The sequence below is a fragment of the Nothoprocta perdicaria genome, unplaced genomic scaffold (genome assembly GCF_003342845.1).
Source record: "Nothoprocta perdicaria isolate Ctin4 unplaced genomic scaffold, notPer1 scaffold_52, whole genome shotgun sequence".
NCBI lineage: Eukaryota > Metazoa > Chordata > Aves > Tinamiformes > Tinamidae > Nothoprocta > Nothoprocta perdicaria.
Genome location: NW_020455777.1, coordinates 3738493 through 3751785, shown reverse-complemented (window position 1 = coordinate 3751785; position 13293 = coordinate 3738493). Strand labels below are relative to the sequence as shown.

Sequence of the window (13293 nt, the reverse complement as noted above, 5' to 3'; positions counted from 1 at the left end):
GAATATAGGTACAAGGCAGCACACCACTGGCTATCACATCCTGGCTGAAACGTGGTGCCCAAATGACTGATCATTAGACTGATCAGTTAGAGCAGGAGACAGAGCACGGGAGGATCTTAACTTAACTGTGGAAAAAATAATTTGAAATTTCTGGGTTTGCACCACTCAGCGATTTAGACATTTGGACTTTGGCTAATGAAGACATCATTCAGTTATCGGAAAGTAGTTTTCAACTAAAAGGGTTGTGTACTTTTATTTGCACATAGCTTTTCCAGCAGTAAGTAAAGAGAAAATAAGTAAACATTTGTACAGCAAAGAAAATGTAAAAATATAACCCCAAACTTTTGTTAGAAGATTCTCAATTAGCTGTAGTCAAAATAGTGTAAGAAAATGACAGCCTAATGCGTAGTGGTATATTCCGGCAAGAATCTTCTAAATGCAAAGAGGAAGTGTCCATCACACTTCACAAACAAAATTCCATACATTATTAGAGGAATTTTACTTTATAKTGATTTTTTAAATTTACCTTGATATCATCATATCATATTATGCAATTATTATTGAAATTTGTTAATTCTTTTAATATCAAGCTAAGTTCTACATAATTATTGAGAGCAGCTGACTTCCTTATGAGACACTAGCTTGGAACCACATCAATCACCTCTTGGGATCCGTGCAGGGAATCCAGTTGACCTCCGGGTCAGGAATATCCTCCAGGTAGGGGTAGATGGTTTCCCTGGTGAAACGCCAGCCGTAAATGCCGTCTTCAGGAGTCACGATGATGTGGGCACCCTGGCAGGACAGGCTCCGTTAACGCTGCTCGGGGCACCAGGGAATCAGCCGAAGGGAAAGCACAAACCGACAGTGCTGTGAGCCCATGGAGTACCTGCTGGGCGGCTTCCTTGATGGCCTTCTCCAAGACGTCCATGTTCTTGTTCATGAGTGCCAGCGCATCCTCGGGAGAGGGAGGYGCCACGGYRAGSGCTGGCAGGATCACCGCGTGCTCGTACACAGCYGCYRTGAAGCGGCCCGAGGCAGCGGCCTGGAGCACGAGGAGGGCCAGGACCGTGCCCTGCGCCAGGGGCTGCAAAGCGACCATGGTGGCTGCCTCCTGCTCCCTAGGGAAACGCACAGGCACACACGGAAACACAGCAAAGGGTACATACACACGAAAGAAAAGGGTAATCTTTAGCTTAAAGAAATGACTTAGCTTAAAGAAACCGGGTACTTAAATGCAGTCACAAAACTRCTGGCAATGCCAAGAAGAGTTGTGCCAACACAGAAAGAAGTTATCAAATATGTGACTTTCTAGAAAGAGTTGTCTGAGTTCTCTTTTCATGTTTATCTCTGCCAATAATTTCAACATATTCTTTCCACTGTACATTTTTTATAATAGACATTGCAATAAACTTTTATGGTGTATTTTGGCTCAGCTTTGATACTCAGATAAAGGGTAGATTTGTCACCCCTGGAGTGCATGTTTTATGAACTCTGAACGGAAAAAATGAGGACTCTGAGAACCATCTCCTTTAATGCAAAGTCTTTAAGCTCCTCACCTCCTGAGCTATACGTCACTGTTCATAGCTTGCTTCCCCGAGTTTCTTTAGATCCAAGTCATTATATTTTCCCRTTATATTTAGATGAAATCTCCTTAATGGACCACTGRCAGAACTGTCCCTTGCTTCTGCCCCTTGCTTTTATTCCACTGACTTCCGCAATAGAAATTAAAATAAAACAAAATATTTACAAAACTGACAAAAAGAGGATAAAAAAATTATCACTTTTAGTTGTCAGCTCTTAAAGAATAATTAAAAAAGAGAAAAAGAGAGAAATGAAGGAACTTGATTACATTTTGAAATCCTTTATCTCTCAGGGCTTATATAACATGATACAATACCAGGAGGGAAGAGTTAAGCTTTGGCTTCATTCACACTAAAATATGTAATAAGACAGGTGCAACTAAGCTGTAGAGTAGCTCTATGTTTTACCTCAGGATACCAGACTATATGAAGAGGCCAGAGTCTAGCTTTTGCTTTGCTCTACATGACTTTTCGACAGCTTTTCACAGAAGATATGCACCTGGAGGGTGTGTTTTCCTCCCAAGTGAGGCATGTAAGCTGCCAGCCTGTTTGCCAAGTAGCTTTTGCCCAGCTGCCAGTCGCCTTAGCGGAAGGCTGGGCTGTTCCCAGCTCCTGGGGATGCCAGGAGTAGGAGACGGAGCTCAGTCAGGGAAGGAGGTGGCAGCGACTGGAGGCAATCCTGCCTGCCAAACTGAAAGGTCAGCCAGGAAATAACTCAAGTTTAAAAAATAAAAGAAAAAAGAAATCCGCAGAATGAAGCCTTATGAAAATACAGCAGGCTATAAGTAGCTTATGGAGAAGTTTAGTCAACAGCTCCTGCTACTTTCCATATTCCTCTTCTCTCARTCTGCTTTCTCCCCTAACCTGTGCTCCTTCTGCTGCTGTCCGAAGATGAGGGTTTTCTTAGGACTTACCTGTGCAGAACAGGACACAACTTGGCATTAAATCAGCTTAGCTGCAGCTGTAGCCTGCYTTCCAGCTGTAGTCCTGCTTCTTGTGCTGACAGGGATCCGGCAGACGACTGCTCTTTATCAGAAGGGTTAATCTTTGTCTGGAAAGCCCCGTGTGAAGAGATACACCTGCAACACGGAAATCACTGCACAGAAGCAATGGGAACATGAACACAGGGGTGTGGATAGCAGAAGCCACATCCTTGTTTGGCAACAGCAAATGGTTGTTGGTTATGTTGCAGAACACCAAGTCCTGGAGTCCAGATAAAAATGCACAGGCAGCGAACTTCTTCTCCATGCAAAATAAGAATATTCTCCCTTACCGCCATTATGTTAACTGCAGCAGGGGGTTACAATTTAGTACCCTTCTGTGAACTCAAATCTGACTTTTACAACATTTGYTTACTTACACGAAGTATTTTATGCCCATTCAATTTTACAATTTTATTTTATTTTGTGATTTTGGTAGATTAAATGTGGACATAGTTTTTATTTCTAAACAAAATTTCAGAACAAACAATAGACTTAACTCTATGAAGAAATTATAGCTATACCACCTAAAGTAGTGTACTCCAAAACACACCTCCTTTTCCAGTTGTTTTGTGGTTTTTGCTGTTTTTTGTAAAGTACACTCTGTCTTCATTGCAGTGCCTGCACTGACACATGTGCAAGTGCATTCACGCTGGCATCCAGCCTTTCCCAAACCTGCCTGTAAACTCTAGACCCTCCCTCATTTCAGTATGAGCAACCATTTCACAGGGAGACCGTGACGATACCTGCCTTTGCAGGCAGGTACCTGCAAAGTTGCTCATTTGTGAGATTTTATTTTCATATGGACCCGCCTGACTTCTCAAAAATGATGGCACAGCTTTCACTTAGTTTTGTGGAAAGGTCCTTTTCCACAGCTTAGAACTGTGGCCAAGAAAAGCAGACTCCTCAACAGAAAAAAATATTATTATAGTGAGTACTGAGTTGAATACTCAGCCTTGAAACAAGAATGTTTTGAGGTGTTCTTTCTTTTAAAATAAATGATAGCTTTTAAATGTTTACCTGTCTGCCTTCAAAGTTTCTATTCCTCTCTGCTTTAAAAAATATTTAGAGCATATTTAGAGCATTTAGGGCGTATTTAGTGATGGGGCTTAACAGAGTTCCAGGGCTGACCTCTAACCTCTCTGAATTTTTTCAAAAGATTAAAAATAATTTGTTATTGGGACACAGTCCACTGCTATGGACCTGAATACCACACCATTAAAGTMAGAGGAGGTTTTTTTTCTGTAATTCTTACGAAGAACAGAATCAAGCCTGTGACAATCAGAAGGTATCAGGCAAAAATAGATACAGAGACAGCTTAGGAATTTATTTTTGCTGCAAAATCAAGCCAAGAAATCAATATGCAATGACTAAGTTATTAGATAGGAAAATTATGATAAAGAATGCTATTATAATTATGGGCATTAACATTATGATTAATTAGCGTCAGAGGTACATATGAGATGTTAAAGGACCTACAGTAAAATTATAGTGAAGCTTCTTTTGTATGTCGTGGGTCCTTTTCATATCACCTCCCAAAGAGCATTACACTCAAAACTGGCCTAGATGTATGAGCCTGACCTATCAGACGTCCATCAGGTAGCACCTGATTATGGAAAAGTAAAATAAACTGAAATATCAAAAAAGCAGTGTATGACAGACACATTGTATGACAGACACAATACAGTATTTTAACTAATGTTGACCCAGTTAAGCAATATCCTGAAAAAAAAGACAAAAAGCATTTAAGTCTCTCATATAGAGCTACCATAATGCCTGAGAAAAAATAGACTTTTCTTTTTCTTGGGCAACATCTGATTCTAGATTTTTGGGAAAGTAAGCACTGATCTGGGATTTTGTATTTAATTCATAGGTGCTTCCATCATTTGGACAGGACTGAAAGGAATCATGGAAAGGGACTGACCATACTGGGTTACTCAGAGGTGGTGACCAATGCTCTGGGAATGCAGTCAGGAAAATTATGCAGCAATAAAGCTGCTTTGAACTGAAGCCAGTCATTGAAACAGAGGGCACTGGTAGTTTCCAAGTTGCTCTGGTGTCTTGCAATGGCTTTTTGGCTATGACATTAGTTCAGATTCCCCAGGGTCCAGCTGAACCCCACTGTACAGGACCTCTGGGAAGACGTAGCTAGTGCCAAACGTGCCGCTCAGGGAGAACATGTCAAACTTGGTCTGAGYRCTTTCCACGGGMTGCCCACTGCTTTTCTGGCCTGTGCTTTTACACTTCAGCAGCATGCATACCTATGAGTGACAGGATACAGCAAACAACTTATCTCTTAGCTTTAAACAATCAAGACCTGGGTTTGGTAGCATGAAAAGCTCTCATGATGAATGATTCCAGATATCTAATCATTTGTTTAGACTAAGGGGATCCATGGATAATCCAAGCACTTGAACCTTTGTGCTGAAACAGTTGTTCATGAGCATCACAGCAAATCAGCATGTCTGTGTAATACACATAAATACATGTGTACACACATGCATAAAGCATATGCATTGAGGCAGAGAAGTTGAATAATTCATGACCTAGGGAAGTTACTTAAGCGTTCCTAAATGAAATCATCATACATATCTGCCTACTCTGTGAAGATATAAAGAAAATATTATATAAAGATGTAGCATATTAGAGAAAGCATTATATAGAAGTTTAAAGAATGAATGTGTGAATGCGAAGGTTATATCGATATATAGTTTCTTCATCTTACTAAACTACTGTATGTTGGAACATGTAATTAGCACCATGATAACATCCAGAGCAGAGACCAGCTCTCTGTTGTAACAAGTCAATCCCTACTGATACAGCAAGATCTCTAAGATCTCTCCCCTTTYCTACACAAACATGAAAACCTCCTTAAAGTGTTACAGAACAGGACCAATTCAATATCTTAATTTTCATAACTTGTATCATGCTCATTAAATCAGGAGCAATATCCTCAATAAAAACTCATGAAGAAAACACTTTTTTGGGGAGGTGCAGGGAGGCAAGAGCAAAAAAAACTATCTTCATGAACTATCAGAGTCAAAAAGGGGTAAATGCAAAGGGGGTGAAAGCAGAATATTCCAGCTCTACTTCTGTCCAAATAAGAATAGAAAATCTTTACCTGCAAATAATATTCTCCTTAACAACATGTAGTCCATCAAAGGCACCTAAACCATAAATGTCATCATCTTGTTTCTTTACCATCTTGTAACTCAAATGGCAACAGAAGCCCTGCTGGCAAACAGCAAGACTTCCCTCAGGTTCAGTGAGTTCACTGAAGGAGAAGAGATCACGGTAAACAACTCCACTGAAATGGTGGTCATTTGGTGGGAGCCTTTAGACGCTGCTGGCATACAAATGCCAGTTAACAGCAGCAGGATAGGTGAGAGACAGTCGTGGGTGTGAATGCAGTTCTGTCACCAGGAGGTGACCATTTTCCATTTCTGTGTTATAATGAAATGCTCTTGGGCCACCTGGGGCATAAATACCACTGCCTACACATATATAAAACCAGAAGACTCTCAATATGAAAGCWAATGTGTGGTACAAGTCTCTAAGAATGAAACAAGCACCAAATTTTATTCTAATGTTGACTAGACACTTTCATAACTTTACAGACTATAATCCTGATCCAGTGCTTTTTGCAGCCAGTAGAAAGTAGATCAAACTCTGATGATTGTAGGCGACAGTATTAATACACTAATTATATGCTATTACATATGATGGAAGTGGCTGAAGCTCATTCCTCACTGAATTGATCTCCTTGTTTCTTCTACAACATATTTTTGATTAGAATGAATAGTAATATTGTCATGTCAAAAAATCTTTAAGGAAAAACAAGCTACCAGAAGTCACATATATATGCAACTATTCGCATAAATCTTTAAAGCCCAGAGTAAGACCCATCCACAGAGAATATGGGGTATATGGCTTAAGGTTGTAATGATTCAGAACTATAAGAACTGCCCAAATTGGCTTTCATTTGGAAGGCAAAGTTTAGGACTACTTAGACATATCAGTGAGTTTCTGTCTTCTGTAAGCGCATGTTCATTAAACTCACACATGAATTCCAGCATTTTTTCATAAAAATATTTTGTAAATACAAAGCCAAGGAGAAAACTTTGCACAAGCTCTCTGTTTCAGAAGCAATGTCTGCAAGAAAGCTCATGGACAACGTTTCTCGGAACTAGGTTTCCATCTACTGGAGAAAAAAATATTGTCCTTCAGATCAGCGAACTGCACACAGTACTCCAGGTGAGTCCTCACCAGAGCTGAGGAGAGGGGCAGGATCCCCTCCCTTGACCTGCTGGCAACACTCCTCCTGATGCAGGCCAGGATCCCATTGGCCTTCTTGGCCACGAGGGCACACTGCTGACTCGTGGTTAACTTAGTGTCAACCAGGACTCCCAGGTCCCTCTCCGTGGAGCTGCTTTCCAGCAGGTCGACCCCTAATCTGTACTGGTGCCTGCGGTTATTCCTCCCCAGGTGCAGGACCCTGCACTTATCCTTATTGAACCTCATGAGGTTCCTCTCTGCYCAACTCWCCAGCCTGTCCAGGTCCCTCTGGATGGCAGCACAGCCCTCCGGAGTGTCGGCCACTCCACCCAGCTTGGTGTCGTCTGCAAACTTGCTCAGGGTGCATTCCGTGCCCTCRTCCAGGTCATTGATGAACAAATTGAACAGCACCAGGCCCAGTACTRMCCCYKGGGGACACCACTGGCCACAGGCCTCCAACTGGACTCGGCCCCATTTATCACCACCCTCTGAGCTCTGCCATCCAGCCAGTTCTCRATCCACCTCACCATGTACTCGTCTAGTCCACTCTCCCGGAGCTCCCATATGAGGATATCATGGGAGACGGTGTCGAAAGCCTTGCAGAAGTCAAGGCAGACAACATCCACGGCTCTCCCCTCGTCCAGCTGGCCAGTCATCCCATCATAGAAGGCTATGAGGTTCATCAGACATGACTTCCCCTTGGTGAATCCATGCTGACTRCTCCTCAACACCTTCTTCTCYTTCATATGCCTGGAGATGCTCTCTAGGATGAACCGCTCCATCACCTTTCCAGGGACGGAGGTTAGGCTGACCGGCCTGTAATTGCCTGTCTCGTCCCTCTTGCSCTTTTTGAAGACTGGAGTGACATTGGCTCTCTTCCAGTCCTCGGGCACCTCCCCTGCTCTCCAGGACCTCTCGAAGATGATGGAGAGAGGCTGAGCAATAACCACCGCCAATTCCCTCAGCACTTTTGGGTGCATCCCATCAGGCCCCATAGATTTTTGGGTGGCCAGTTTGTCTAAGTGATCCCTAACCCAATCCTTCTCAACCCGCGGAAGGTCTTCCTCTTGCCCGTTTRTATCGCTCTCACCTGAGCCCTGCAGTTCATGRGGAGTGGCCTTAGCAGCAAAGAAGACAGAGGCAAATAAGTCATTTAGTAACTCTGCCTTCTCGGCATCCTCTGTCACCAAGGTCCCCTCCCCATTCAGCAGTGCACTAACATTTTCCCTCATCTTCCTCTTGCTGCTGACATATTTATAGAAACCCTTCCTGTTGTCCCTGACATCCCTCGCCAACTCTAATTCCACACGGGCCTTGGCTTTCCTTGTTGCACATCTGCATTCTCTGACAATGCACCTATATTCTTCCCATGTGGCCTGGTCCTTCTTCCACAAGCTGTACGCTTTTTTTTTTTTCCCATTAACTTTGCCTAGCAACTCCTTGCCCATCCATACAGACTTCCTGCCACACTTACTTGACTTCTTTCTTGTCTCAGCAATCCTGAGCTTGGAGGAGGAAGTGGCGCTTGAATATTAGCCAGCTCTCCTGGACTCCCTTTCCTTCTAGGACCCTGACCCAGGGGACTGCTCCAAAGAGCTCCCTGAAGAGGTCGATGTTGGCTCTCTTGAAGTCCAGGGTAGCTGTTCTACTTCTCACCAGCTTCCTCCACGCAGGATCGTGAATTCCAACATCTCGTGGGCACTGAAGCCAAGTCTGCCCCCTACCCTCACATTTCCTACTAGACCATCTGTTTGTTAGTAACAGGTCTAGCAGTGTCCCTCACCTTGTTGGCTCCTCAACCACCTGCATCAAAAAGTTATCTGCAATGTTCTGCAGGAACCTCCTGGACTGTCTGTTCCTGGCTGTGTGGTTGTCCCAGCAGATATCAGGGTGGTTGACGTCCCCCAGGAGGACCAGGGCCTGTGATCGGGAGGCTTCCCGCAGCTGCCCGTAGAAGGCTTCGTCCACTTCCTTGTCCTGGTCACGAGGCCTGTAGTAAACTCCCACCACCGTGTCACCCGTGTTGTCTTACCCTTTTATCCTCACCCACAGGCTCTCTACTTGCGTTCCATCCTCTCCTATGCTGAACTCTAAGCATTGCAGTTGCTCCCTCACATAAAGAGCAACTCCACCACCTCACCTTCCTAYCCTGTCCCTCCTGAAAAGCCTGTAGCCACAGGCCACATTCCAGTCATGGGAGCTGTCCCACCATGTCTCAGTAATTGCAATGAGATCATGGCCCTGTAACCGCATGTACATCACCAATTCCTCTTGTTTATTCCCCATGCTGCGTGAGTTTATGTAGAGGCATTTGAGTGGGGGTCCCAAAGTGCCTCTCCTTCTTGTCGGGGCAGCTGCAGCCTGACTATGTGGGCCTCCAGAAGTTCTCGTATTTTGCCCTTAGGCCTCTTCAGTCCCAGAGCGCCCTTCACAGGCCACAGCACTAGAATGCTGTGTGGCGTAATGGGCCATCAGTCACCATCTTATCTGCTGCCCCACTGATACCCTCTCCTCCCCGCCTTGAATCTARTTTAAAGCCCTCTTGATGAGCCCAGCTAGCTCCTGACCTAGTGCCCTCTTCCTGCTTTGAGAAAGATGGACCCCATTGGGTACCAACATGCCTGGTGCCACGTAAGGCTTCCTGTTRCCAAAGAAGCCAAAGTTATGGCGATGACACCAGCCATGGAGCCACGTGTTAATGGATTGTACCCTATGATTTCTTTCTGAATTGCTGGCAGCACTGAGAAGAATCGAACAGAAGATGACCTGCGCGCCTATGTCCCTGATSGTCCGCCCCAGCTCCCTAAAGTCTCTTTTGATTACCCTCAGGCTATGTGTTGCCACTTCCTCTGCACCCACATGTAGGACCATCAAGGGATAATAGTCTGTGGGTCGGACGAGTCTGGGAAGTCGCCTGGTGACATCCCTAATCTGGGCCTCAGGAGGACAACAGACCTCTCTTGAGGTAGGGTTGGGTCTAGCTATCGGTCCCTCTGTTCCCTGAATCTGGGAATCACTCGCAACARTAACTCGCCTATTCTCCCTCCTCTCCATGGTGACAACCTGTGCAGCTGGCCTTTCTTACTGTGGTACCTTTTCTGGAGGGGACAGACCCACTCTCTCACCCTCCACTGACTGCCCTACCTCCTCCAGGGCCTCATACCTGTTTGCCAGGGGCACCCTGAAGGGTAAGATAGCCTATCTGCCTGCCCGCTCTGCCGTGCTAATGATGTTGAATATTGTACGGACAGTCACTCAACCACAAGTAATGGAGCATACAGCTTTKTGAGCTTGATATACCTTCATTTTGTAGATGAAAATTCATATCAAGAAACAGAAGTCAAACACAAATGTCCATGGATCTGGATTATAACAGTAAAGGGAATTTGCACTTAAGTTATTAAGAGTAACAAAGCCTCCTCAAGAAAATGACTTTTACCTGCCCTCTAACACCTCCTAAATAATGCCAATAGAAACACATTTAAGTCTGGGAAGTTGCTTTTGTTTCACATCTTTACCTTCCTGGGGATCTTGTATTTCCTAAAATCTGCAGAATTGCCTCACCTTGTGATAACGAGCCACCAATTTYCCTTCTGAATCGAAGACAACATTGATATTGTATTGATAGTGACCATCAATAGTGACCAAGTGACTTGTGTACCTTGGATCACTGGAATTGCCAAGCTTCTTGTCTCCCATATTTGCAACCACATAGACAGAGTTATTTCTTGCCAGAMAGTTCAACCTCTTCTGCACTGGTAAAGGAGTGAATCAAATAAGCAGATAAAGGAGGGAATAGAACATCAAAAGCAGTTTGCTTCCAAACCCTCACAGTCCCACTGTCCTTCTTGGTCTTGCTTCCAGAAACCCTGTTCTTCTTTCTACAGAGGTTAATGAATCTTTTAATTGCTAATGCATTAAAAGAACCTTCAGGTAAAAGATATGGAAATGAAGCACTACAGGGGCTGTCACTGGAAGCACAGAAAAATGAGAAAACTTTATCAAAATATATCCTGTATTCTGCCTCATTCTGCCTCAGATTTATACTTTGAATTCTGAAACATACATAGATATTGTAGAAAATACTGTGATGCATCATCTAAGTGCAGTTGGAGAAAATGCCTTTGGAGGGGATCCAAAACAAGGAATGTTTTGCTGAAAACAATGTGGATCCACAGAAGTCCCCTGACAGCTGCAGTTCTCTTTCATTGTTTTAAATAATGACGATCTTTTATTTCCCATATTGTATTCTCTCTTTTTGGTATAATTGCAGAACAGAATGCATTTTTTTTACCCAGACCTAAAAATGCATTCTTTTAAAACATTCATTATAAGCATACTTATTCACTCCAACTTATTCACAATTCACTCCAACCTAAACAATTAGCTTAGGCTGGTTGCACTGATAGTGACCATCACTTGGGCATCCTGGATCACTGGAATTCTGTTGCAGAATAACTACCTAAAGTTTTTGGTTCACACCTTGGAGACAACAGGGGCAATTTTAGGGGCATGGGTGAAATACTGGTCTCAGGGAAACCAATGATGAATGTTGTCATCATCCTCCATGGAGCCTGCGGTTCAATCCAGTATTTTCCTAGAGCCTGATGGGTTGGAAACCTAAGAGATTGCTTAAACAACTTTAACAATTGGACATTGTTGCCCCAAGACTTTTATAAATTCCTTTGGCAGTGGTTTTGTATTAAAAAGCTTAGCATGCTTCTCCTCACATTAAATACCAGAGGAACACAGGGAGTTTCCCATAGAGAAGGAACAACTTTTCACCTTCAGATCTCCTTTCTGTTCCCATTGTGGAGCAGAACATYAGTGATATATGGGTATGTGTTAATTCAACATTCTGCTTCAATTTCAGATTAAGCTGCCAGCCTAAGGTAGTTCAGCATTGCTTTCCTCTACATTACTTTTAATTATCCTTACCTAAACATTGCAAACACAAAGAATGGTGTAACTTATTAAGGAAAATAAAACTTTAGCTTTCTTTCCTTTATAATTCTCCRTGTCAGCAGAACTGGGCTGAACAACATCATGCCTTAATTTGATGCAAATAAAATATACTTAGGGAATGAAAAGGTCACTGTATCATGTTTCTTGTTCATTTGGGGTCCAAATTGAAAAAATATAAATCCAAAATTGAGCAGTRTATTCTTTGAATAACTTCTACTTTGCATTTACAGATATTCTTATAGCTTAGACATGTTCTACAACATGCATGGAATACATTAAATAAATGTAGATTATGCATACTTAATACTTTTCTTAAAAAAATCTTTATGGTTATACTAACTAAAATCAAAAGGATTACAGTGTGAAAAAAAACTATTCTGAATGACGTTTGAGGCTATTAGGAGCAAATACATAGAATCCAACTTATTTTCATCTCATATTTAAAGCTATCCATGACCACTTTTAAATAGAGATCTCTCAGAATCACAGAATGTTTGAGGTTGGAAGGGACCTCTAGAGATCATCTAGCCCAAAGCCCCTGCTCCAGCAGGGACACCCAGAGCACGGGGCACAGGGCGGCATCCAGGCAGGTGTGGAAGATCTCCAGAGAAGGAGACTCCAAAACCTCCCTGGGCAGCCCGTGCCAGGGCCCTGTCACCYTCACAGTGAAGTTCTTCCTCATGTGGAGATGGAACTGCCTGTGTTTCAGCTTGCACCCATTACCCCTTGTCCTGTCACTGGCAACCACTAAGAAGAGCTTGGCCCCTTCCTCCTTACACCCCTTACACCCCTCCTTACACCCCTTCACCCCTCAAGTACTTACTCATATTGATCAGATTCCCTCTCAGTCTTATCTTCTCCAGGCTAAACAAGTCCAGCTTGCCTAGTCTTTCCTCCTAAGATAAAAGCTTCAGTCCCTTAATCATCTTTGTTGCCTTCTGCTGGACCCTCTCTGGAAGCTCCACATCTCACACTGGAGAGCCCAGAACTGCACCCAATACTCCAGGTGTGGCCTCACCAGAGCTGAGGAGAGGGGCAGGATCCCCTCCCTTGACCTGCTGGCAACACTCCTCCTGATGCAGGCCAGGATCCCATTGGCCTTCTTGGCCACGAGGGCACACTGCTCACTCATGGTTAATTTAGTGTCAACCAGGACTCCCAGGTCCCTCTCCGTGGAGCTGCTCTCCAGCAGGTCAACTCCTAATCTGTCCTGATGCCTGGGGTTATTCCTCCCCAGGTGCAGGATCCTGCACTTGTCCTTCTTGAGCCTCAGGAGGTTCTTCTCTGCACAACTCTCCCTTTCATCAGCCCAGTCCCCCTTCCACAGTAGAGACAATACCTTTCCAGATCAGTACATGGAATCCAGTCCACCTGTGGATCTGGGATATCCTCAAGATAAAAGTATATTGTTTCCTTTGTGAAGACCCAGCCATAAATGCCATCCTCAGGTGTCACAAGTCACAATGATCTGGGCGCCCTAACGCAAATTCAAA

General features: G+C 43.8%; 2 protein-coding genes across 2 annotated transcripts in view; both read right to left on the bottom strand.

Annotated features, from left to right (window-relative positions):
• The window catches only part of LOC112954925 (pantetheinase-like), a 7468-nt gene extending 4787 nt beyond the window's left edge, over nt 1-2681 (bottom strand). The window contains exons 1-3 of the mRNA XM_026048201.1: nt 2495-2681; nt 887-1118; nt 661-792 (exon numbers count right to left, since the gene is read on the bottom strand). Of these exons, the coding sequence (XP_025903986.1) occupies nt 661-792; nt 887-1099 (345 nt within the window). The 5' untranslated portion in view covers nt 1100-1118; nt 2495-2681. The remainder of the gene's footprint in view (nt 1-660; nt 793-886; nt 1119-2494) is intronic.
• Nucleotides 2682-4046: 1365 nt separating this feature from the next.
• Nucleotides 4047-13258, bottom strand: LOC112954924 (pantetheinase-like; the record flags this gene model as incomplete). Its single annotated transcript, XM_026048200.1, is given in 7 exon segments — nt 4047-4171; nt 4656-4821; nt 5682-5701; nt 5704-6054; nt 7926-7953; nt 10400-10608; nt 13141-13258. Coding segments are annotated over 7 exon segments (1017 nt in total), but the record flags the coding sequence as incomplete, so codon positions are not given.
• Between the last annotated feature and the right edge of the window lie 35 nt (nt 13259-13293).